The 26,436-nt window shown below is 47.4% G+C and overlaps 1 protein-coding gene across 1 annotated transcript in view; it reads left to right on the top strand.

Annotated features, from left to right (window-relative positions):
• Positions 1-26,436, top strand: part of TECTA (tectorin alpha) — a 293,627-nt gene that overhangs the window by 17,927 nt on the left and 249,264 nt on the right. Inside the window, exons 6-7 of the mRNA XM_086954233.1 lie at positions 4,580-5,150; positions 24,598-25,190. Of these exons, the coding sequence (XP_086810359.1) occupies positions 4,580-5,150; positions 24,598-25,190 (1,164 nt within the window). The remainder of the gene's footprint in view (positions 1-4,579; positions 5,151-24,597; positions 25,191-26,436) is intronic.

Here is a 26,436-nt window from a genome sequence, read left to right on the forward strand (position 1 = left end):
ATCTTCACTTTTCTCATGAAGAGGTCCAAAAAGCCCTAAAATCCTCAAAATCCGCTAAAGCACCAGGCCCGGATGGCGTTCCGGTTGACGTTTTTAAACACCTCCCAGATCTCTGGACCCCTTTACTAACCAACGTCCTGAATGCCGCCATTGAAGTAGGCATTTTGGAGTCTTGGAAAACATCAACGTTGGTACCTATTTTCAAGAAAGGAGATCGAAATAGTCCAACATGCTACAGGCCGATCTCCCTCCTGGACTCACTAGGCAAGATGGCAGGACGAATACTCCTCGACCGCCTCCAGGAGTGGGCTACCGACCATAAAATTATCTCAGACCTACAATATGGCTTCCGGGAGGGACTAGGAACAGTTGATCAGGCCCTAAACCTGTCCCTACTGGCGGGCAAATATCTGGAAGCTAAAGGGTCTTCTTTCCATATGGCATACGTCGATCTCTCCGCAGCGTTTGATTGCGTGGCACACTCAACGCTGTGGAGTACAATCCTGAAAATGGGAGTTCCTACGCCAATTGTGGATTTTCTTCGTGAATTGTATACAGGTACCACAGGTAGGGTAAGATTCGGGACAAAGGGTGAGCTCACTAACTCCTTTAGGGTGGAAAAGGGGGTCAGGCAGGGGTGCGTACTGGCCCCCTTTCTATTCACCCTTTACACGAACGGCTTGGAGGCTGCCATGCTACAGGGCAGCAAGGACCTCCCGTTAACAGCTCGCCGGCAGATACCAGCACTCCTATATGCTGACGATGCTGTTATTCTAGCAAGAACACCAAATGAGCTACAAAGGGCCTTGAACAGATACTGTGACTTTATGGCAAGCCTAAATCTGAAACTAAACGCAAAAAAAACGTACACAATGCATGCAGGGGAGAAAAGAAATGCAAAATATAGGAAGCTATTGGTACAGGGCGAACATCTGGATAGGACCAAAACCTATCCCTATTTAGGGATCGTCATCGACGAAAAATTCAAATGGACTCCAGCTATCAATGCAAGAAAATTGGTATTCCTCCGAGAGACATCCTCGTTAAAAACCTTCTCGCAGAGACTGGGGCAAAGACCAATTAAAGAACTAGTGCAAATCTATAATTCAAAATGTGTAAGCACAGCAACATATGGGGCGGGGATCTGGGGCTTCACAAACGTGGACTCAATACAAAGAATAGAGAACTCTTTCCTCAGATATCTGTTGGCGGTGCCTAAAACCTGTTCCACCTATGCCTGCCACACTGAGCTGGGCATTGATTACATCACAGACATTATAAAACTGCAACCAATAATGCTGTGGCGCAGAATATGGGCTACCGAGCAATGCCATTTGACCAGGACGATCATTCAAGACATTTTAACGTTAGACTATTCTAAGAAGATCAAATGGCTGTCATATGTCAAAGCGTTACTAACAGATCTTGGATACAGGAGGTACTTTGACTATCCTTCGCAGATAAAGGAAATCCCAAAAAAGACCTTAAAAAAGGAGTGTCTAATTCATCTACGTCAGCTACGCTTATTATCCGAGGTCCACAAGCCATCAGTCCAACACTCCTTACTAGCCCAGACTGTGTTCACTGCTGAACCCTACTTGAATTTTAAAATAACACAGTTTGAAAGAATGCTGCTTACCCGTTTTAGACTTGACCTGTTCCATTTATTAGTTGCATTTCCCGAGCAAAACGCTAGGACATCTACTCTTCCTATGTGCCCTTGTGATTTGGTGTCCACACAATCAACGATACACACAATGCTATTCTGTAAATTCTTCACTGAGCCCCGGAAGCGTTGGATACTGCCTATTTTGAAGTTCTGGGGTTTTCGTCAATGTCGCCCAGCGTATCTGGCATTACAGTATCTTGAAAATGAAAATTATGCTAAAGCGATTGTACTTTACCTCAAATTTTGTATACGCCATCGCACAAATTTATAAGTACGAACAATATTGTTATTTTGCACTAACGAAGGAACAGAGATAATAGGAAAACTTGCGCAAACGGAATTGAGAAGCACTTGTCACTTTTTTTTAAACAAAATGTACACTTAACAGCTTTTAACTTTTTCTGATAAACCTGTAATTGTGATTATTTTTCTCTTTGAACTTTTATGGTGTTTTTTATGAAACTACCGAATAAAGTTGATATTGTATTGTATTGTATTGTGTCGCCTTGCACCATGCAACGGAGCGCAAGGCCGATGCAACACCAGAGTCAGATTGATCAAGCCATGCACGATCACCTTGCTTACCCTTGAGGGGCTTGATAATTCTAGAGTAACGCAACGCAGCAAATCACAAATCGCTGCGTTACGTTGCTCTGCCCCAGGAAAGCGTTCCATGGGTGGAACGCTGGTGTACCAATCATCCATTCATGGATTTTGGAGCATTCCCATATTTATCATTACTGGTGGACCTGGGAATGCGCTACAATGCTACACCTCCCCCAGGGAGGCATAGCAAGGAGAAATATCTTTATTTCTCCTCATTTTTCCTCTATCTATGTGTGCTGCATTCTGCAGCACACATAGAAAGAGGAACATGCCTCTCACAATTGTTGTATCCCTTCCTGCAGAACAAAAACCCTGCTTACAGTGGAAACATCCCTGCATCATGGTCAAATGGAGCCTTTGTTGGCGCAAGGCTCACGGAAAGGGCAGGAATACGCCATATAATATTAAATACGGCACATTCATGCCCTTCCACGCACAGCATCAAGGTGGATTGCTGGGATGCATGACATTTTGACAAATAGGCCCCAAAGTCATTCTGTATTTTGCACACAATACATCTCTCTACCATTAGGTGGTGTCAATACTTAATCAAGGAATCACAACATTTTGTTGAAAGTTTTCTTTCCAAGAAACCATTTGTTTAAACACAATTTTTTACTCAGGACAGCCAAAAAAGTAAACTGAATTTGGTAGTGGATAGTGGTCACAAGACTAATCCTGCCTGCCCTTCCATGCCTATCTTTTACAGCAGTTCATACTTGATTTAAAGACATTTTCTTAAATGATCCACTCTTGATCCCTGTGCCTGCCACAGTAGACTGGCGGCAATAAGCAGCTGTCACATGTGTACACTATGACACTTCTCAGTTGTCAGTGGGATTAAAATCATGAATGGCTATGGATCTCATCGCAAAACCGCTCATGTGGTGATAGTTTTTTTCTGCGGTTTCATATAACGCAAACTCGTCCCGAAGGTATTGAAGCGCTTTACATGAGCAGTAGTTACATTACACAATGACACATTCATGTTTTAATAGGCACGTGGATATGAAGTGATTTGCCTAGGATCACAGGAAATTAAGTCGATGCAGAGACTCCAACCTGGTTCCCTAGCACCAAAGCCTGCAGCTCAGGCTGTTACTCCCCATCCTTTCCCTTTAGCAAGGCCTTCTCAATTTTCCTATAAGCAGTAGAAGTACAGAGGAATTTATCACTTGATTAAGTGCTTGCTTCAAGGATTTTCTAATTTCTTGCAGCATTATCCCCCTTTCTAACTATGTCAGTGAACCTTCCTTTACACAGAGACATTTAGGTAAGCTTATGAGACAGAGGCCTCTCCTAGCTTATGAGACAGAGGCCTCTCCTAAAAGGAAAAAGCAAATTCAAGCTCTTAGGAGAGATACTTACAAGTCAAGAAGTCATGGAGAATGAAGACAGGCAGAGTGATTGATGTGAAATATGAATGTAGGAGTATTGAGAAGTGAATGTAGTCAAGTAGGTTCTTATATAAGGACTATCGTTGAACAGCATTGGGTCCACGCAGGGAAGTGGGATTCCTAGGCCCTTAGAATTAACACCTTATGTTATAGAAAAATAAATATTCTTAGAGTGATGGGTATATGTTAAATGTTATCGAAGTCTAGGTGTAGTCCAAGGGACTGCATTGCAGCAGGTTGAAGCAGACTTTTATCTTCTCAACTTGGTGGCAATGCTGAAGGTGCTATTAGAGAGTTCGGTTTGAAGTAAGTGGGGTATATGTCGTTGTTATCATGGTGGTCATCTCTATGTTGCTATTACTATTGTGTTCTTATTAAAGGTGTTATAATCATCTTTATTATTAATAGAGGTGTGAGATGTTGAGACCCTACGGGTATGTAGCGCGCTTTATAAGTGTCACTGATTGATTGATTGATGTTGCAAAACTTGATTAAAAAACCCAGCATTCTTTGTGTAATTCACAAAGGATGAAAAAGTATAATGAATTTAAAACAAATCCTATGCATAAAGTAGATTTTATATTTAAAAAAATGTACAAACCCCACTTTTTTGCTGATCTTCTAACATTACTGAAATGCAGACACAATTACAAACTGTGTAAACTTTGTAAAGTTCAATTAGTGCGAAGTTTGGCAACTTGACTCCATGCCAAGGTCAAAATTATCATCATCATCATTATTACTATTATTGGGAATTTAACACTCTGTAGGTCCTACGTCATAATCTAATCCTTTCGAGGTTTAAAAAAATCCGTTTATATGTAGACATACAAAACCCTTTTATTCCTGGACTGGTATCTTCATGTCTTTTATGTCTGTCTAACTTGTTCTTCTGCTTTCTTTTTAGGTAAACGACTTGGTGACTTCCCTTCCTGTTGTCTTGGAGCTTGGAGCAATCAAAATTTACCAAAGTGGGTTGTCAACAGCAGTAGAGACTGACTTTGGCCTCTTAGTAACCTACGATGGGGAGCACTATGCCTCTATTTCTGTTCCTGGGACCTACATCAATGCCACTTGTGGGCTGTGTGGCAACTACAACAAGAACCCTCAGGATGACATCCTGCGCCCTGATGGCAGACCGGCGGTATCCGTGGTGGACTTGGGTGAAAGCTGGAGGGTGTACCACCCGGACTGGCGGTGCTCACCAGGCTGCATGGATAATTGCAGCTTCTGTGATGCTTCCACTGAATCTCTGTACTTTGCCTCTAATTTCTGTGGATTTATCAACAAGACCAGTGGCCCATTGTGGGAATGCGGCGCTGTGGTGGATCCCATGGCCTTTGTGCACAGTTGCGTGTATGACCTGTGTAGTTCCAGGGACAATACCAGCAGCCTCTGCCAGGCCATTCAGGCATATGCTTTGGTGTGCCAGGCTCTTGGAATTCCTGTTGGAGAATGGCGGACTCAAGTAGGGTGTGGTAAGTCAGACTGAAAACAATCATTCTGAAATTGCCACGAAATTTACTTAATAGAAAACAGATGTGGTATAAAGTATGAGTCTGTAACATCTTTTCTTCGGTCTTTTAAGACATGAAAGTATCGATCATCTCCTTAATAGGAATCCTATTGTGAGTGAAGCACTGACTGATGAAATCTTAATATGTGTCTAGTTTGGCTTTGCTCTCCCTGATCTTCCCTTTTGCTCTGAGAGCATCCAGTTGTACTCAGAATGTTTTAACAAGACTGTGGCAAACATTTAAAGCTCATTTGCCATATGATGATGGTGAACATAGAAAGCTACTATTGCTCTGTGACCCCTATTTGATGCAGTTTCTGATGTCCTTTGATTATTAAACAAGGGGGCAGATTTATCATTTAATCATGCAGCATAGCGCAGTAGCTGCAAATGCTGCGCTGTGTTGTGCTGTGTGAAAAGGAAATATGGCACTCTCCTCCCCTTTCCCTAACACCGCGCAGAAATCAGCTGCTGTGCACCACTGAGACACCTTTTTGCGCCATGAGCAACAGAAAGTTGTTTTTTTGCACTCATCGTTTGCAGTTGCGGCCGGCATGGCTTACAGGTGGGGGGCTGGGGGGGTAGCGGGGTGAGGGGGGTCGCACGGGGGGGGAAATAAAAAATAGAATTAAAAATAAAACGTACCTCGAGGCCGGGTCCCGTGTCTTCTCTGCTCCTTGCTCTCCTGCCTCCGACAGAAACAGGAAGCAGGCAGCCTTGCTCCCTTCCCTAAGCCAATCACAACGCCTCAATGCAGCGTTGTGATTGGTCTGAGCGTCGTGACACAGCGCTCAGCCAGGGGATGGAGAGGTGGGCATGTTCTCCCTGCAGACTGCTTTGCAGCCTGCATGGAGAAGTGGAAAGTGTGCATGACTGGTTTGGGTGGGCCGAGAGGGCCTATCAAACAGTCATTGTGCTCTCAGGAGTGAGCAAACCACTCCTCTCCTGCCCTGCTCCGTAAGCAGAGCATCCCCGCCCACTCCGCTCACTGGCAGAGGAAAAATAAAATGGTAATAACTATAAGTTATTACCATTACATGTCTTTGCTTTTCGCACTGCAAGAAAGCAGTGGGGCGACGCTCCTACTCCATAGCAGAGGAGCCGCCACTGATTGTTTGCTAATGCATGCAATACATCGGGGAGCCAGCCTGGGATGTTGCCTTATTCTGCTCAGTGTTTTGGTTAAATCATTTTATCGATGCTTAGGTGTTCCAACTCTTAGAGAGCATTCTCAGCTTTTAATGGAGGCTTTTCTAGATTCTTGGGGGAGATTTCCAAAAGATTTTACCTTTTTTTGCGTCACAAAAGTGATGCAAATCGGAACAAATAATTTTTTCCCCGACTTACACGATAGCATGAAAGTAAGTTATTTGCTGCTTTATATTACCTAGAGCCAACAGGGCGTACCATGGGTGGAGCATGGGCCTTTCCATACAACCACTCAAGGTTCCTGAAGGTAAACATTATTTACTATATAAAGTAGACAGGGTTTAGTGTCACAAAACTGTACTCTTTAAAGTAGGTGCAAGGAAGGAGAAAATGCTTTAATTTCTCTTTCCTTTTCCGACTTTGTACGTGTGCTGCACTTTACAGCACACATACAGAGAAAGGAAAGAGTTAAAGTCAGTCTATGCTTAGTATTGTGTACTGGATGGGTACCCTTCCAGTACAAAAGCTATGGTAGACTTAGAGAGACACCCTTGCACCATGGCGTAAAGGTGTCTCAGTGGTGCAGAGCAGCTGATTTCCGCGCGGCGTTAGGGAAAGGGGAGGAGAGCGCCACATTTCAATAAATATGGCGCTCTCCTCCTCTCTCCCTTTCACGCAGCACAACACAGCACAGCATTTGCAGCTACTGCACTATGCTGCATGATTAAATTATACATCTGCCCCCTTGTAAAATAATCAAAGGACATCAGAAACTTCATCATAGAGGGGTCTCAGGGCAATAGTAGCTTTCTATGTTCACCATCATCATATGGCAAATGAGCTTTAAATGTTTGCCACAGTCTTTTCATGGCTTTCTTCATCATTACATTTGCATACCTCTACCTTGCATTAAACCCCCTATATATGGAAAAAGACTGACCTGAGTATCTTTCAAGCCTAATTTCCTAGGCAAGTACCCAGCTTCTTGATATCTTGTCCCTTTAGGGTCGGTATGATATATGATATGTTGAAATACTACTATGTAGGTGGGAATGTCAAAACAGGGAGGTATTGATATCTATCTTCTATTTTGCAAAACATAATTCATCATCATATCCTTTTCAGAAGTTTAACTATGTGCCTTTCTCATGTCCTGACTGGGCTATAAACCTCTGATGATTTACAACGAGATCAAAAGAATTGAGGAGGCCGTTTCACATGGTGTAGGCAGTGGTCCACTGGACCTTGGGTCTTGCCCCCACCCCCTCTAGCCTAAATGTATTTTCTTTAAGAAATTCTAGGCCGGTCTCTCCTCTGGAGTTCCCGTTTCTCTGAGACGTATACCAAGGCTCTGGTGAAGATTACCACTTGATTAGGTCATAGCATTCATTTACTTTTAACAGTCCCCTTTTTATGTAGTCTCATCACAACAGTCATGAGAGTACATATAGGACAGCCAGAGGATATCCACAGCTGGCCTCTTCCCCTGCTCCTTACTCTGGGAGGATATGGACCAGTTGGAGGCATAAGCCATATTCACAGAAGCAGCAGAAGACAGCAGTAGAGACTGTCATCCACTGAAAAGGGGCTCTGGCTGCCGGTGCAGTCCTGCTGATGATTGTCCCTCTTCTGAGTCTTCAGGTGAGATGTCCAGTGAGCATCCGGAGGTCATAGGTCACAGCCGCATGAAAGCAGCTGCTGAGGAGTTCTCAGCCATGGGGCACATCTCCTGATTCCAGCTGCATAGTCCATCTCAGGCAATTTGGTGGTGGTATTACCTTCTCTGGCACGGTACACAGTTGTAGTGGTACAGTCCGCCTCATCACAGCATATTTTTGTAATGTCACAGTCCACTTTCAGCACAGCTCATCTTTTCAGCAGCAATGCCCACCTCTGGCACAGCTCAACATTGCAGTGTAAAAGTCCATCTTAGGCACAGCTTATCATTCCAGATGCACAGTCAACCTTGGGCACAAGCCATAGGTCATTGTTCCTGTCTGGAACCAGTAGCACTGAGATACTATACATACACTTGTTAGGGCATGAAGATGATGCTTCACAGGCCTCCTTCTCTGGTGGACCCACACACCACCAGAGATCAAGCACTTTCTGGCTGTGGAAGGACAGCCACACATATTGCAAGTTTTGGCAGGCTCCCTCACTCTCTCAGCAGGCAGCTTGGTTTCTAAGCACTTCAGGACAGAGGAACAGCTTTTTACATCAAGATAAGCATTCAGGTGTTCCCCCCTCACCGCCTGGAAGATGGATGTCAGGCAGACATCAGCTGACTTCTGAGTTCTCTGTGGAATAAAAGATACATTGGAACTGTAACAAGTTGATAGGCCGAAATGTTATACAGTTGAAGCAGATAGGAGATGTTATTTCTCTGCCTATGCTTTGAGAACTGGGTTGGGGTGGTTCTCTTTTCAAGTGTCTTTTTGAGGCTGCTCTCCCAACACAGCCTCTGTGTAGAGTGATACTCTTCACATCAGGGTATTCTCCAAACTGGATCATCACCAACAGAGGCGCAAAGAGATGTGAGCTTTCTGCACCTAGCTCTTAAGAGCTGCACTGGACAGTTAGGAAAGAGTCAAAAAGCTGGCCTTACATAAAAAGATCTAAACAGATTGTAGTCCCACCATGTACCCCCACAGTCCACAAAATGTCAGTGCCAAAGGAAGACTAATGCACAGCTCTTTTCAGAAAAAGGCCTATTTGCATTTCAAAGAAGTCCTCTCTCCTCTGTCCCCACTTCAATGTCTAGCTATACCCCCACCAGCTTTAGAATTGTCAGCTATAGTTCTACCATCTGGGAAAGCAACCTCGCCTCTGTCTTGTGCACAGAAAAAGACCAAGAGCTTTCACAATGGAATCCATAGGCCTCCATTTCTCTGGCTCACTCACAAACAATACATGTACTATTTAGGCCACAGATACAAACACACACAACATACACTTGTTAATGCTAGGATGTGAGTTAGAACATAGAAGTAGGAGTTTACACACGTGGGCCAGTACGTATCCATTGCAGGGACACGAGTTAAAATATATCTGGTCATGGATTCACAAAAAATGGTATGTTTCCACCACTGCTTTATGTACTCAACCTATGACAAGGACAGTACTCCCCTTTCTGTACAATAAGGGCATGCTTGGTGCACCTGTGTAAGTCAAAGGACAGGTCCAGGACCTCACTGATGTCAGAGGACAAGGCCTAGGCTCTGCATTTATACTAGATTAGTGTGAGGCTAAAGCTAAGGGCACTCAAGATAGAGGAACAAAACTGTACGCCATGCATGGGACATTCCCATTCCAACAGGCCATACTGCATAAAATTGTATATTAGGGCAAAGATCCAACTAGATCATTTTGCAACATTGTTGCTGCTTGAATAATGAAAGCTAGATCAAAAGTGGTTTCTGGAATACATGCTTATACAATGTTGTATAATATGATCAAAAGACACTGAACATTGCTCCGTACCTTCTCACATTTCTCAGAACACCCTTTACTCTCCTACAAAAGAGGGGATATTCTTTCGGACAAATTGGTCCATGCCATTAAATGGCCTTCTAAAGACAAGGTTGACCGTTCTGTGACAGCCATGTGGGGTCTCCCACCCATCATAGGCCATTTCCAATGCCAGAATTGTAATGTTTGTGACCTTACCAGTAACACCAAGTTATTTGTCACCACGGAACGCACCTACCAACTCAAACAATTCTCCAACTGTCGCACCAACAATGTCATCTATGCAATCCGTTGCTTTTGCAATTTACTTTGCATCGGTCATACTACCCAGATGGTGAAGCAATGCATTTCCCAATGCAAGAGTCGCATCAGATGCAATGTTACTACTGCACCCCTGGTAACACACTATAAAGAAAACAATCATTCTGAAACAAACATGACATGGCAGGTCATTGACCGTCCACTACTACCCATCCGTGGCGGCAACCTCCAACTCCTACTGAACAAGTGAGTGTAGATGGATCACACGCTGCAACTCTGTAGCCCAGGGCCTCAACTCACTTGATGAGTGGAACATAGTGATTTCTACAACATAGAACCCTCATTCTGCCTCCATGACAATAGATTGCGACAGTTGTTTCTGGATTCCATTCTCGTGCATGCATTCCATCTGATAACATCTCATCTGTACAAATTTTAACATCTAGGGCCAGATGTAGGTCGCCAATTACCGGTCGGTGACGGCCGATTTCGGCCGTTACCGACCGGTAATTGGTTTTCGAGATGTAGGGGGCCCGAATTTTACCGAATCTGTAAATTTACCGATTCGGTAAATTTACAGATTCGTTAAAATACCGTCTCAGTATATTTACCGAATCGGTAATTCCAGATGTAGGTGGCACTTAAAATAGTGCCACAGGCCCTTAAGAATTTGTTATTTACCATGAAATACTATCTCATGATAAATAAAAAATTCCTGTGTACATGCACATCTGTGCATGTACACCTGTGCCATGTGGCACACATACATGCCCTAAGGGCATGTATGTGTGTCACATTGCACACAAGCCAGAATCAGGGGTTCAACAGGGTGTCAAAGTGACACCCTGTCCCCCTTGTAAATTCTGTAATTTTACCATACCGATACGGTAATTACCGAATCTTACCGATTCGGTAATTGATTCGGTAAATATACCTACATCCCGATTGCCAGTTCTTAAATACCGAATCCGTATGATTCGGTATTTAAGAATCGGTAATCGGGGATTACCTAAATCTGGCCCTAAATGTCTAAATATTTATTTTTTGCATCAGGTGCTTAATTTATTTGTATGTCTCTTCCCTCACATTAACAATGTAATACATGTCACCACAGTTGATCTAAATACACAAGCCCATCGTTCGCAAGATATGTCACTAATTGTTCCCCCTGTCATGATTCAAGCATTTTGATGACTGTACTTGAGATCACCTATTACCCTGGTTTGCATTACCCGCCAGAAATATTATGTTTATTCGCCTGTTTTTAACTTCCTTACCTGAGATACCTTAATTACTCTTGCACTTGTAATTCCTCATGCCTTTTTCCCTTGACTATATATCCTAGTAGACTCAGTAGCATAATTGCATCACAGCCTATATGTTATGTTTTGCTATTTGTTGTTCCTAACTGTAATTTATTACCTGTAAATATGTATTCAATTTCACCAATTCTGGGTGCCTATTCCTAGATGACCATCTTTCCTGTGCTGTTTCTATTCTTTCCCGTCCCCCTGGGGCACCTGATACCTGCCTTCACGTTCTAATTTCCTCCACCAGCATTCGTGCGTGACCCGGTCGAAGCACTCTCACGTGACACTGCTGGCCTCTACATATCTTGGATATGCCAAGCATCACGTTTGAGATGCTTCACTCGTCCCCCCTGCCCCCAGACTAATCCCGACACTCTGGTCTACAACTCATCTGACCACAAGCAACTGCCGGACTAAACACCCTTCTGCCATGTAAATAACTTACCAGGTAAGATCGGGGCACCGTTTAGCCTTTAGGAGCTCACGACATTCTACTAGTCTACTCTCCGGTCTAACCACGCCCGCCTCTTCTACCTTCCTTTCAGAGCGTTGCCTACCCTTCCGCACGCTCCTGGCTTTTCACGTAGGACCTTCTTCAATGGGTAAGACCACGGCGCCGCTCAATACTGGCCTCCTTACTTCACGCGATACCAAAGGGGATGATGGACGGAGCGCTTGAGCAAATCAAACACTCACCCCCAGTCAACTGATCTGGGTTTAGTCCATCACCATTCTTTAGCTCACTCCACCACCCCAATTCAGACATGGCCATATGCAAATCAGTCCTACCCTATGCCTCATGGGAACAGTCCAGCGATGTCTTCCCTGGACCGGAAACAAGCATCATTGATGTCTGAACCACAACACTCCCAGTGCACATCTGGTTGTTATGGTTACTGTAATTTAGTTGTATTTTGTGCTTCTATATACAAATAACAACCCTTCAACTCCTACTTGGTATCCCTTGGCCTTTTCCTGTGCTATATGATTGATACACACTTTGAACAGCCCCCCTGCTTGATATACTGATTGAGAAATTGTTCTTTTGCTGTAATACTTACCCGATCTCAGCTGGGTTAACAGGTTTACTCCTATTTTCGTTCCCGTATAACATTTAGCAACGCTGCACAAAGAAGGAACATTCATTTTGCTGTTTTATCTTCTTGTTTAATGCAGCAGGTGTCAAAGTCATTGTACAACGCATATCAAATATGAAAAGTGTTATATTTTAAGTAACATTATTTCCGTCAGCAAGTTGACAAATTAGAGGCAAAAATACAGATTGCTCCTTGTTTTGGGCAAAATTATGTGCTATGTTGCTTTTTCTGTAAATATCAATAAAGGAGCAATATAAAATGTTCTCAATTTTAGTCCTTGTGAAGTAGACTCTTCTGTGATCATGAGTGTTAGATTTCACAGCCATAGGGTGGTCTTCCCTTCAACATTTTGCCTACCTCCTCTACTTTTTTTACCTTGTTTTTGCTGGCTTTATGACTTTGTGCACTTTACCACTGCTAATCATTGCTAAAGTGCTGTGCTGTCTCCCCTAAACATAAAAATATTGTCTCACCATCAATTGACATATTTAATTTACTTATAAGTCTCTAGTAAAGTGCACTAAATGTGCCCAGGCCCTTTAAATTAAATTCTACTGGAGGGCCTGCAGCATTCATTGTGCCATCCACTCAAGTAGCCCTCTAACCATGGCTCAGGCCAGCCAATACACATCCTGGGTGTACAGTTTACACTGCCATTTCAACCTGACAAGATACATCTCTTGCCAGGCCTAAACCTCACATTTTATATATATATTAGTCATCCCTAAGGTAGGCCCTGGACAACCCAGAGGGCAGAGTGCAATGTATTTAAAAGGTAGGGCATGTACTTTTAAGTTTTACATGTACTGGTTGTGAAAAACTCTAAAATTAATTTGTCATTACTGCAAGGCCTATCTCTCCCATAGGATAACATGATGATTACCTTATTACATTTTATACGGGTAATTCCCAATTGTGAAGAGATAGACTTTCCAAGTTTGATGTGTTTGGAATCCTAATTTAAAATTCAAATTTATGGTGAAGTCAGAGTTTAATTGCAATTCTGAAAATGCCACTTTTAGAAAGCTGCAAAAAGATCAATTGATGGACAGAATGTTGAACAATGTCAAACAATCGGGGGCGTGGCTTGGACGCCGATCGGGATGGCGGCGTGAGCTTGCAGCTCCGCGCAGGGTCCCGCTAATTCTCCTGAAATCAGCACCCAGAGCGACCCCTGGTCGGTGTGACTGGCCTACGAAGAGTTGGGGAGCCACTGGGGAGCGGCGGAAAGCACTTTGGGGTTCGCTGGCCCCGTGGAGACCCCGTAAGACGACGGCCGAGGTGTTGCCTGGAGTGTGAAGAAAATGGCGGCGGCGCGGGTCGATGGCCTCGGAAACCGAAACTGAGCGGAATTGGCATCGACTGGCGGGGTGGCCCGCTTCTACGAGATCAGAGTTGTGGGGGCTGTGGATGCGGCCCTGAAGGTGGGGAGTTTGGTGCCCGGCATTTGATCGGGGTATTGGGGGCGACTGCTCGTCTCTACTCCTTCTCCCTCCCCCCCCTCCCCCCGGATCTGGTGGCAGTGAGGCGGATGGCGCTGGTCCTTCTGATCCTTGGAGTTGCGGGCATTGTGGTGGCACTCTGTCGCGATCATTGCTGAGACGCACGTCCCACTGGACAGTGGTTGTTGGGACTTGGCGAGGCCCTCTGCCTGTGTAGAGGCGACGGAGCAACCTAAGATGGCGGCTGCAGGGGGAGCGACCACCATGGAGCAGGGCCAGGAGGACGTGGCCGCACTATCCCAGGTTGGCGAGGCCCCCCCGCCGATGATGGACCAGGAGCAGAGGCTACATCGGCGCTTGGATGCCATACTGGATGCTATCACCTCGACCAAGGAGGCATTGCAGCAGGACATTGCGCAGGTCGCTACGGGGCGGGGGCTCCTGCGAGCGGATCATGCCAAGTTGGCGGATAAGGTAAAGGACCATGAACAGCTCTTATTGGACCTGAAACCGGCGGTGGTGACAGCGGAACACAAGATAACGGACATCCTGACCCGGCTGGACATGTTGGAACGACGAGCGGAGGATGCCGAAAGCCGCAACAGAAGGAACAACGTGCGGGTCGTAGGCCTGCCGGAACGAATTGAGGGGGAGGATGCGGTGGCCTACATGGAGGAATGGTTCTGGACTGTGGTGGCGCCGGAGGGACTTACTTCCTTCTTTACATTGGAACGAGCTCACAGGGTACCGGCTCGCCCGCCAGCGCTTGGCCGCCCCCCCAGACCGATGGTGGTGAGGCTCCTTCATTATAAGGACCGGGACCTCCTAATCCAGAGAGCTCGGGCTTCGGGCCCATATGAGGTGGAAAACAGCAGGGTCACGATCTTCCCGGACTACACTCAGGCGGTCCAGAAGAATAGGGCGTCATTTCTGGCAGTGAAAAAGGAACTGAGGGAGGAGGGCATCCAGTACTCCTTGTTCTTCCCGGCCAAGCTGCGGATAATCCTGGATGGGGCCACACACTTTTTTCAGACCCCGGAGGAAGCATGGCTGTGGTTGGAATCGTACCGAGCTGGTACGGACAGGAATCACAAAAGTCGGCGAGATCGGCCTAATCCGCCTCAGGTCCGGCAGTCCCAAAGGATCCGCTCCCGCACTAGGCGTCAGCGAGAGAAACGGGAGGCCCAAATGGCTGCAGACAAGAGAGAGGCGCTTGCGGCGACGGCGGCCATTACGAGATCGCAGCCGGAGAGTGAACTGGCAGCGACGGACTCTGGCGACGACGGCGGCAGGACCGGAGAGGAACTTTCGGAGGCGGAGAGCTCGAAGGGGCCGGTGGTCACCCCCCAGACGTCTGATGAGATTTTTCATGGCTGATTCTTCATTGGGACTTGGACACGGTTTTTGGTAGGGTGGCATCCTGTTGGAGCTGGGTGGGTCGCCGGGCAGGGTGCCGCGTTGGCATGGCGGGATGGAGAGCGCGGGGCGCGGACTCCGCTTGCCGGGGTCGGCGATAACTCACCCCCCCAGGGCCCTTAAGGCCTTCTGTGGTGGCGACCACTGATTAGTCGGATGTGTGTTTGGTTTAAGGTTTGGATCGGGGCTGACACCGGGTTTGTGGGCTCTGTCCTGGGGAGTGGGGTTCGGGGAGTTTTCTTTTCAATAGTTTGTTTCGGGGGGGCAACTGCTATGGTGTGGGCATTGACTGGCTGCATTTGAACTGGATCGCTCTATGCTGGTATGGGGACGTTACCTAACTTGAAATGCCTTACGTGGAATGTCCGAGGGCTGCGAACTATGGTCAAACGCCACAAAGTGCATGCGTATTTGGTGAGGAGGGGGGTTCAGGTTGCCATGTTGCAGGAGACTCATTTGACGAAACAGGAATGCACCGCACTACAGAAGAGATGGCGGGGTCAGGTTTTTGGCACCACTTACTCAGCGTTTGCTAGAGGGGTACTGATATGGGTGAGAGCAGGGATACCGTTTCAGGTGCTGAATCAATTGGTGGATCCCGAGGGCAGATATGTGGCGGTGGAGGGGAGGTTATATGGTCGGGATGTGGTTCTCAGCTGTGTATATGCTCCAAATGTTGATCAGGCCCGCTTTTTTGATGGTTTATCCTGGTCCTTGGCCTCCTTCCTAGCGGGCCCTGTGATATTGGGGGGGGACTTTAATTCAATCACGGATGTGGCCTTAGACAGATCTCACCCTCCCCTCGTTGACTCCCCGGTACGTAAGCTGGCCATGCATAGGAAGGATTGGCAAGATAGGTGGGGGCTGTTGGATGTATGGCGGGAACAACACTGGGATGTTAGGGACTACTCCTTTTTCTCGGCACTCCATGCTCTACATGTTAGAATTGATTCGGTACTGTGTAGCGGGTCCCTGGCCCCATTGGTCTCTCATACGGAGTATCTGGCCAGAACCATCTCGGATCACAATCCTCTGCTGGTGCATGTCCAATGGCAGCGGGAGCGTTCCGCGATTCCAACATGGCGGCTCCGGCCCGACACGCTGGAGGACTCGGTGTTCAGTGATGCAGTCCAACAGGGCATTGATCAGTATTTTAGTGAGAATGAGGGTACAGCTACATGCAGGTCCACTGAATGGGATGCGATGAAAGTGGTGGTGAGAGGTGTATGCTTGGGTAGGTTTTCGAATGCTCGATTGTCGGTGCTGAATGCGCTTGCCAGTGCGGAGGAGAAATTGAGGGAACTGGAGCAGCGTAGGCCGGACCGACCGGAATTGCAGGCCCGGTTGCTGGAGGCAAAGGAGGTGGTGGCCACCGAAACGGAACGGTTACGGAGCTATGACTACAGACAATACGCCATTAGAGTGCATGCCGAAAGGGATAAGGTGGGTACGCTCCTGGCCAGGCTTGCTAATCCTGAACTTAGAGGCTGCCCGGTCCTAAGCATCAAAAATGCACTGGGGGAGACGGTGTATTCCCAATCGGCGGTGCTGGAGTGCTTTCGGGCCTATTATGCAGAGCTGTACGAGAGTCAGTTGGGAGTAGAGGCCCACGAAATCGCGGCGTATCTGGAGTCAAGGCAGCTTCAGGTCCTTGACGATGATGATGCAAAAGACTTAGGTGGGCCTATCACGCTGGCTGAGATCAGGACGGCCATTAAGCACATGGCGCGGAATAAAATGCCCGGTGTGGATGGCCTACCGATAGAGTTCTACCAGAAGTACGTTGATGGTTTGGCGCCCAGACTGCTGGAGGTGTATACGGAGGCTTACAGGTTGGGGGGTCTGCCCGGATCAATGAGGGAAGCACTGATAGTGCCGTTGCTAAAACCCGGCAGGGAAGCGACAGATGTGAGGTCCTACAGGCCATTGTCCATGCTGACGGTGGACTACAAGATATTGAGCCGGATCTTGGCCACCAGGTTGGCCCCACACATGACTGGCCTTGTGCACAGGGACCAGGCGGGGTTTATCCCCACGAGGAGCACGGCGTCAAATATTCGTCGCCTGGTTGGGATACTGGATGGTACTATGGATACGGACGGTGCCCAGGCGGTGTTGTCTGTAGACATTGAGAAGGCTTTTGATAGTTTGGAATGGGTCTATCTGGATGAAGTGCTAGTGAGGTTTGGTATTGGTGAAGGGTTCCGCAGGTGGACGAAGGTGCTGTACTCCTCGGCAACGGCGCGAGTACGCCTGGGCAATTTGGTGTCCGCTGCTTATCCAGTTGGAAGGGGAACGCGACAGGGGTGCTCCCTTTCCCCTCTTTTGTTCGCACTGGCGATGGAACCCTTGGCGGTGCGTGCCAGGTCAGGAGACGGGTATGCAGGGATTGCAAGCGGTGGGCAGCTGCACCACATCTCACTGTACCCGGATGACCTGCTGCTATATATGGAGGACACGGAACGGGCTCTGGAAGGGGCGATGGAAATGCTGTCTGAGTTTGGCCGGCTGTCGGGCCTCAGGGTTAACTGGGCGAAGACCTGTGTCTTTCCGCTTCGAGCGGATGCGCCCTGCCCCGCACGTGACTTGGGGGTGGTCTGGGAGCCATCTTGCTTTACTTATTTAGGAGTCCGCATCTACCACGAGGCCGCGGACCTATTAGAGGGCAATATTGGACGGTGCGTACGGGCGCTGAGAGGTTGTATGTCCTTTTGGGCGTCCCTTCCCCTGACGGTGTTAGGTAGGATTGCTCTGTTGAAAATGGTAGCGCTTCCACGACTCCTGTATTATTTTCGAACGCTGCCCATTTGGATTCCTCAGAGGATCTTTAGGGACTTGCGGACGATGGTTATTGACTTCCTTTGGGGGCATGGCCGCCGTAGAGTGGCACTGAACACGTTGCTTCACCCCAAGATCGAGGGGGGAATGGCCGTCCCTGAATTTGAGTTGTATTACTTGGCGGCGCAGCTTCAGGTTCTTACACAGCATGTGGCTAGGGTGTTCAGAGGGCCGGAGTGAGACCGAGAGTTGGGGATACAACGCCATGTCCTTGCCTTTATCGTTATGCAGCAGAAACTGGAGTTGCGAGGCCTCACTATGGAGGAGCGGACGCTCAGGTTATGCTGGCAGAGGAGTCTGAGGAGGGCGAAGGCGACCCGACCGTATGCACCGGAGATACCTATAGGCATGTTGACAGCACTGCCGCATGGGGGCGATTGGTCCCCACTGTCGGAATGGGAGGAGTCGGGACTGCAAGTGGTAGTGGACCTGTATGTTGATGGGACCTTGGTGCCCTTCGGGGTACTACAGGAACAGTTTGAGCTGCCGGAGGGGAGCTTCCTCTTGCATGCGGCCGTGGTGGCGGCCATTCAGAAGCACTGGAGAGGGGGGCTCATCGAACCGGACACGACTAGGGCATGCCAGTACGTAGTGATGGCCGCTGGCACCTTTAAGGCGGTGACCTGCCTCCATAATAGGATGCTGCATGAGGGGCTGGAACCGCTCCTGAGGCTGAAAGCGAAATGGGAGGCGAGCATAGGTAGGCCCATTCCGGACACGGTGTGGAGCCATATTCTTAAGCGTATGTGGAAGGGCACGAGGAACGCGCGCTTCCAGCAGGTGCATTTCTTTGTGTTACATAGGGCCTACTTGACTCCGGAGAAGATCAAACGATACTTCCAGGTGCAGGAAGCGCGGTGCCCGAGGTGCTTGGCGTCAGAGGCGGATATGGATCACCTGTTCTGGGGCTGTCCGAAATTAGAGGCTTACTGGGCGGAGGTAGGGGAACTTCTCAATGCAGTGACCGACAGGGAGGTGGAGTTTGATATGGCGGCGTGCTTGTTGCTCTGGTTCCCACACACCAAACACACTAAGGTGACAAGTAAGTTTATTGACCTAGGGCTGATACTGGCGCAGAGAGAGATTACCTGGCACTGGAAGTCCAGGGAGGGACCGTCTGTGAGGAGGTGGACGAATGACTTGCTGAGGTGGTCCGAATGCGAGAGTGTGCTCCGAATGAGGCAGGCTGTCAAGCTTGATAATGAAAAGAACTTAGAATCAGCGCGTGCATGGGAACTGATAGTGCAGGCTCTGCGTGATTCATTGGTGGAGGATGAGGACTGAATGGATAGGCCTCGAGGACACCGCGAGGCTTACGAGTACGGAGGTTTCAGCGGATCTGTAGCGGGACCCATGCAAGAGTCGGGAACATGGCACACACCATTAGCGATTGCTGGGGGGGTGGGACTAGGGGTTGTTTAGGGGATGTTGAGGGGTGGGCTAGGAGCCGGGAGGCAGCTTGGATACGGCAGCGATTCTGGATTGGGACTGCTTACTGGGTCTGTGGAGCGTGGGTGGATAGCGGGAGGCGGCAGGGGCGCATGGGACGGACATGATGAGGCCCTCATAGGGAACGGGGAATGGGACTGCAGCGGCTCTGTAGCACTGGAATGTCAGACTAGGATGGCTGATGTTGGGGACAGGTTAGGGGTTGGGGGGGTAAAATGCAGATACGTAAAGAGATTTCGACCATTGTCCCTCAGGGACGCTCACCATGATGTCTTGCTACTAACTGGGATGCTGTGCCGCCCGGCCTCCGGGATGCGGGCTGAATGGCTGTGTATGATCTACGCTCTTACGATTGATGCGGGGGGACACCATGAGTGTACTGGTTGAGTAATTGTATGCAATGGTTTCTAATTCTGCAATAAAAACAAATGTAAAAAAAAAAAATGTCAAACAATCACCCCAGTACCAAGATCTGGGCCTAAATCCATCTTTTTTTGGTCACCATGCCATTCCAGTTTAAAACCAGCCACATGCAAAACAGTCTTCACCCCAGCCCGAACTGTCAGGCCAGGTCCTCCCTGCACCGGAAACAATTATCCTGGGACCGGTTTTGGGGTTTCACCCCTCATCAGCCAGGCTAGTTTGACTACAGTGTCATGGTGAGCACGGGACCCCTGTCTGGGCATACCAGTCCCACTCTGGGCAACAAATGCAAAAAGAAAAATTGATGGACAGCCTGGTTGAGGAGGGGTGATGCCCCGAAACTGGTCCCAGGATGCCTATTTTCGGTCCAGGGAGGACCTGGCTTGGCAGTTTGGGCTGGACTCTTCCTAGTTCCTATGAGGAATAGGGTCAAGACTGATTTGCATATGGCTGGGTCCAAACTGGGGTGGTGTGGTGAGCAAAACAATGATGGATTAAACCCAGAATGTTGTGACTAGGGTGAGTGTTTACATTGTTCACCATCCTATCCATCATTTGTTTTTTTACTTTTACAAAGTTGGCATTTTCTCTAGCCACTTGGTGCCTGCTGCCTGTCTCTGATACACATCTGGGGAGGGTGACACCTGGGCTTTGTGTAATCCCCCTAAACAGCCACACACAATGAGAGCTTAGCTGTGACATGATGGACCATCCTGGGTGGATGGAAGGGAGGAGCTTGACCCAGCCTCTTGACCTAGCCTTGATTACACCTGAATGGCTGTGCCCTGTCACTACACAAAGGGGTGAATACCTCCCTGTAGTGAGTCTGGAGCCAGGGCAGGAAGAGAGGACCTCTGTGCACTTCAAAGGCACCACGTGGCATAAGTACTGGACCTCAGACACCACCAGTTCAGTACACTTCTGGACATGCTTCACAGACCTCCCATGAAGAAGGACTGCTGTGCTTTTGAAGGACTGCCCTTCTGCTGGACCGTTGCTTTTCTGTGTTATCCTTCTGCCTGCTTTTCCCCATCCTGGGGAGAAGGATTTGACCTGCATCACTTCAACTCAGATTGACTGCGAGGGCTAGCTTACTGGCCACCTGATATGAAGTTTCAGGGACATAAAACACTTCTACATTACCTGCTCTGCACCTGAACTCTGCCATCTGTAAGTCTGTCCTGCCAAGTGGTGCCACCCAAGTCCTGGACCCTTGAAAGTGAGGCCTAAGATGCTGCTTCAGCAAAACCCACGCATCCTCTGTCAAACCGGCTCATCGGCGCCCTTGTTTGGAACAGAACCGGCACATCACCCCTGTTGTGTGGATCAAAACCGACGCATCGCTCCTGTTGCATGGATTGGAGCCTGTGCATCACTCCTGTTGCAAGACCCGAACAGGTGCATCGCCTCTACTGTGTGGATCAGCCCTGATGTATCACTTTCAGAACGTCCACTGCGCAAGTTATCTGCATCTCAGTTGAAGGCATCCACAACGACAACACAGATTCTCCCCATCGCACCTCTGTGCTCATTGGAGCTGATGCATCGTTGCTATTGCGCGGATCAGGACTGGCACATCACCCCTGTTGTGCCAATTGACACAGACAAATCGCTTCGGCTGCACCCCGCATCTTCAATGTCAACGCATCCCGGATCAAGGTACTTTTGTTCAGCAGGCCTCACTTGGTCCATGTATCTGTACCGCATTACATATCAGTCAGCCTGAACTTTTGACTTTCTCCCGGTCCATCGCGACCAGCTATCCCAAGTAAGCGCTTATTGCTTCTAAGAGCTATTAAACATTTCAAGTTCTACTGATTGGATGTTTGCCATTTTGGTTGTTTGTCATTTTGGTCTTGTTTTATTTATTAAATTGAGTTCTACTTTTCTAAATTGGGTGGAACCTTTTTGTGTGGTGTTTTCACTGTTTAACTGTTGATGTGTTCCACAAATACTTTACACATTGTCTCTAAGCTAAGCCTGTCTTGTCTATGCCCAGTTACCAGAGGGTGAGCACCTGTTACTTTAGGGTGTGCCTGCTTTTTAACCAGATTAGGATTGTGGTTGGTGCCTGACTTGGGCTCATACGCTAGTCAACCTACAACCTAATTTCTAACATTGGTGATCAGCGGTGAGGATAGGACTTGTGTTTGTACAGTGCCATAGAGCAACGTGGTGTACTCTACCCATCCACATCCAAGACCAATTTGAATTTGAAATTCTCCCTAATTGTATTTAGATTTTTCTCCAAAATCATGTCTGTGGCTGCTGGTTCTACAACTAGTCCAGCTCAAAGACTTTTGTAAAGAGAATGGGCTTCCTGCCAAGAGTGCCACCAATAAGGTGGAATTATGAAAGCCGCTGAGGGACTGGGCAGAATCATGCTCACAGGAGGACAGCCATGCAGCTGAGTATGATGGATTGAGGGAGGGAGTCAGAGAATGTATCTTCTGAGGAACTGCCTGCAATGTCTGGGGGTGAAAACCCTGAATTGTATCACGATGTCAGAGCAGAGAGCTGTGACACCTTCCACAGCCTATCCCCAGAGGAACTGAAGGAGAGGTGGGAGGAGAGAGCATTCAAGCTGCAGCCGGCCAAATTAAAAATGGAGAAAAAGAAACTAGCCATGGAGGAGAAAAAGTCTGAAAGGGCCTTGGGGGAAAAGAAGGCCGAAGGAGAGTGCCTTAGCAGGAAAGAAAGTCTTACTGACTCATGAACTGAGTCTAAAAGAGCTGGACATCACACTAGGTAAGCAGATTCCAGCAGTGATGGTGGAAGCATACCTACAGAATTTGCAGGAGACAAAACAGTTCTCATACCCAAGGATTTAGTACCCGGTATTGTGGTGAGAGATGACATTAATACGTGTTTTTCTGCTTATGAAGTTGCAATAAAAAGCGTACAGGTTCCTGAGGAGCACTGTAGGGGGGGGGGATCTTTAGAAACACATGCCTACTGTGAGGAGGGACACATTTTCTACACTAGAGATCGGGGCCAAACTAAGTATACCCCTATGAAAGCCATTTTAATTGCCGAATTTGGGCTGACCCATGAGAAGGATCCCCAAACAATCCTGGGAAAATGTGTGGACTACTCCAGCAAGGCACTGAATGGTTGGGTTTGGGTCAGCTACGTAAATGATTATGTTGGGTTGTACAATTGAATCTTGAGAGAGCACATGCATAATATCTGTTTTACAGAGTTGTGCCTACACCGAGTTGACAGTAAGCTGACTGACCCCAGGAAGCTCGATGAGGAGGTGGTCATCTTTGCTACCACCACAGTGTCCAAAAAGGTATCTAGGGAAGACTATCACAAAGGCGGCCAGGATGCCCAATAGAAGGAAGAAGGGGGAGAAAAACTCAGGAGTTCTCAAAAGTCCCCCCAAATAATTCTCAAGGGAGTTGTGGTAACTTGTCCCAGTCTGATTCTAAGAAGAAGGGATTATATGATCATAAGACAGTGAGGTTTGCACCCCAATGTACTGAATGCTTCAAGTATGGGTACTCCAAGACCGATTCCAAATGTCCCAAGAGGGCACAGCATGCCACCGGCGGGCAGACACCTCGGTTAGGGAGTGTAGTGCTCGAGGATGGGGTAGTCCCAGTTAGCTTTGGGGGACAGACAGAGGTGCCCCTAGTTTCCCTGGGGAATAAGGCAATGGTGCCTAAAGTCAACATGCCTGCGCATACTTTAAAGTAAACACAGTAGGTCACCTTTAATGGGCAAAGGGTGGAGGCTCTGTGAGACACAGGAGCCAAAATAACTGCTGTCAAGTGTCATCTGGTGTCTGTGTCCTACCAACTGCATTCCACTAAGTCATAGTCACTGACAATCGAGAGAGCCATCTACTGGTGGCTCTGGTTCCCTTTGACTTGAGGGGGGGTTTCTGGTTCTCTGAAAGTTGCTGTGAGTCCTAGCATACCTGTTGATTGTTTGCAAGGCAATGACCTGGAGAATACTGCCTGAAGGGAGGCAGAGCCAGGTCACACTTGTAGATGATGGGATTGCCTGAGTGGGTCTGTATGACCACATGGTCCATGTCTGCCCACGAAGGGAGTCAAGGGCATCCTGAGCCTGGGACAATGACCTAGACAACTGCCAAGGAGAGGGACAAGGGGCATGGGAAACCAACCCCTGAAGTTCTGAATTTCCTGTGGCGGAGGTTGACATCAGATATATGCAATATATACATCTATACATACATACACACATATATATTTACGTGTATGTATATATATATGTGATTAAGGCAGGGATCTTCCGAAAGGCGTCATGGCGACTGGTGGTGTGTTTCAATAAAATCAACTGCACCAAACCTGGGTGTAACAAGAACTCCTGCAATTTCACTTCTCCAAAGTAAAGCACCACCACAACCATGGAACAAGTTTTCTTTATTTTTCTTTCACTGAGAGTGCAAAAAAGGGGACAGTCATATATATATATGTGTGTTGTGTGTGTGTGTGTGTGTGTGTGTGTGTATAAAAGTGGTCTTTAATAGAAAATTAAAATATGCTGTTTGATAAAAAACACACTTTTCTCCTCTTTTGCAGCTGCAGCTGTACGGTGCCCTCAATTTAGTCAGTATTCAGTTTGCACGAGTAGCTGCCCTGCCACTTGTTCTGATCTCACGGCGCCACTCATGTGTAGCTCTCCTTGCACTGAAGGCTGTGAGTGCAATGAAGGATACGTTCTAAGCACCGACCAATGTGTCCCACTGCACAGTTGTGGCTGTGACATGGACGGGAGGTACTATGTAGTGGGAGACTCCTTCTGGGCCTCAGCGGACTGCAGTATCCAATGCTGGTGTGAGGATGGTGGTGACATCACATGCTTCAACACCACCTGCCGTGAGGGTGAGATTTGCTCAGTGGAAAATGGATATCAGGGCTGCTACCCAAAGAGGGAAAGCATATGCCTGGTGAGCCAAACCCAGGTCTTGCACACCTTTGATGACACAACATTCAGCTTCCCGCTGGAGTATTCCTACACCCTGCTCAAAACCTGCCCTGATAAATCAGATTTCCTTGAGGTGGACATCAGCAAAAAGAAGCCAGACTCTGACACTAATTGGCTCCGCCCACTGCGAATCCAAGTGGCTAAGCAGGAAATCAAGATTGGTGGTGGTATCACATCGGAAGTAAAGGTGAGTCCCATGATCTTATTGATTTATTTATCATTTATTTATTGTAATCATTTAAAATATGTTTATTAATTGAAAATCACTACAGACAAGGAGATTAGACACAGATAGGAGAAAACAACTGTTAGACCATCCCCTGAACATTTTTGAGCGGACACCTGTGTTTAGCCTAAAGCAGCTTTTTATATGCATACATTTTTGACTGAAACCAAGCCTCAACAGTGAGCTGTGATATGCATTCTGTACACCTCTCAGGGGATCAATGATGCACCCTTTAAAAGAAGGTTGGAAGATGATTCATGTAAATAAAGCAAGCAGAGGATGACATAGTAACATCTGCTCAGAATCAGAGCTTGTTGGCACTTATTGATGATGGATAGGTTTTCTTCAAAGAAATGTCCTTTATCTCCTTTGGGAAATGCAGATGTGATTGGGCCACCCCGAATAGCAGGGGGGTGGTGTGATAGATTCTGGCAACATAGTACAGGAAAGGTTGCCTCTGCATTTGCATTTCTTTACTGCCATTTTATCAATGGAGCCTAATACCAACTCATACAACTCTTGCCTCTGTTCGTGGAAACCTATTAGAAATTATGTTTTGTTATATGGTATTTTTATAATGCAAACCAGGCCAAAGTAATGTAGCTCTGTATATGATCAAAGCTAAGCATAAAGTGAATGAGGGATAGGAGAGTGACTGGTTTGTAGACTGTTAATGTATTGTAATGTTCTCTAAAGAGGCCTATCTTCAACTTTTTCCTAAATTATGGCAGTGATGGAGATGTCCTAAAGAATACAGGAATATTGTTCCATATCCTGGGTGCATAGATGGAAAAAGCCAGCTGCCTTGTGTTTTTTTAACTTCTTTTTCTGCAGTTTGATGGTGTTGAACATCAACAGAGATAGTGAGATTCTATGAAAGATGAGTGGGTGCAGGTCATGATAGTCCTTTGTAAATGATGCAGCCAGTTTTGAAGATGGGGCAGGCTGGCAAGGGCAGCAAACCCCAGGATGGGGTTGATGTGATCATATTTCTTCAGGCCCTGGAAGGCTTGCTTCAACGTTTAGGATTCCTTTAAATGATGCCAGTGTGGACTGGGAAGGCCATGGAGCAGGACATTACCGCCCTCCAGATGCAAAAGTAAAAGGGTGTAAACAGCAATCATGATATCACGTTCTGGAAGAAGCAATTTTTGTTTTTGATGTGAGACACCTAGTACCAGGTTATCTTTGTAGTTTTGGCAATGTG

The sequence above is a fragment of the Lissotriton vulgaris genome, chromosome 2_1, assembly GCF_964263255.1.
Source record: "Lissotriton vulgaris chromosome 2_1, aLisVul1.2, whole genome shotgun sequence".
NCBI lineage: Eukaryota > Metazoa > Chordata > Amphibia > Caudata > Salamandridae > Lissotriton > Lissotriton vulgaris.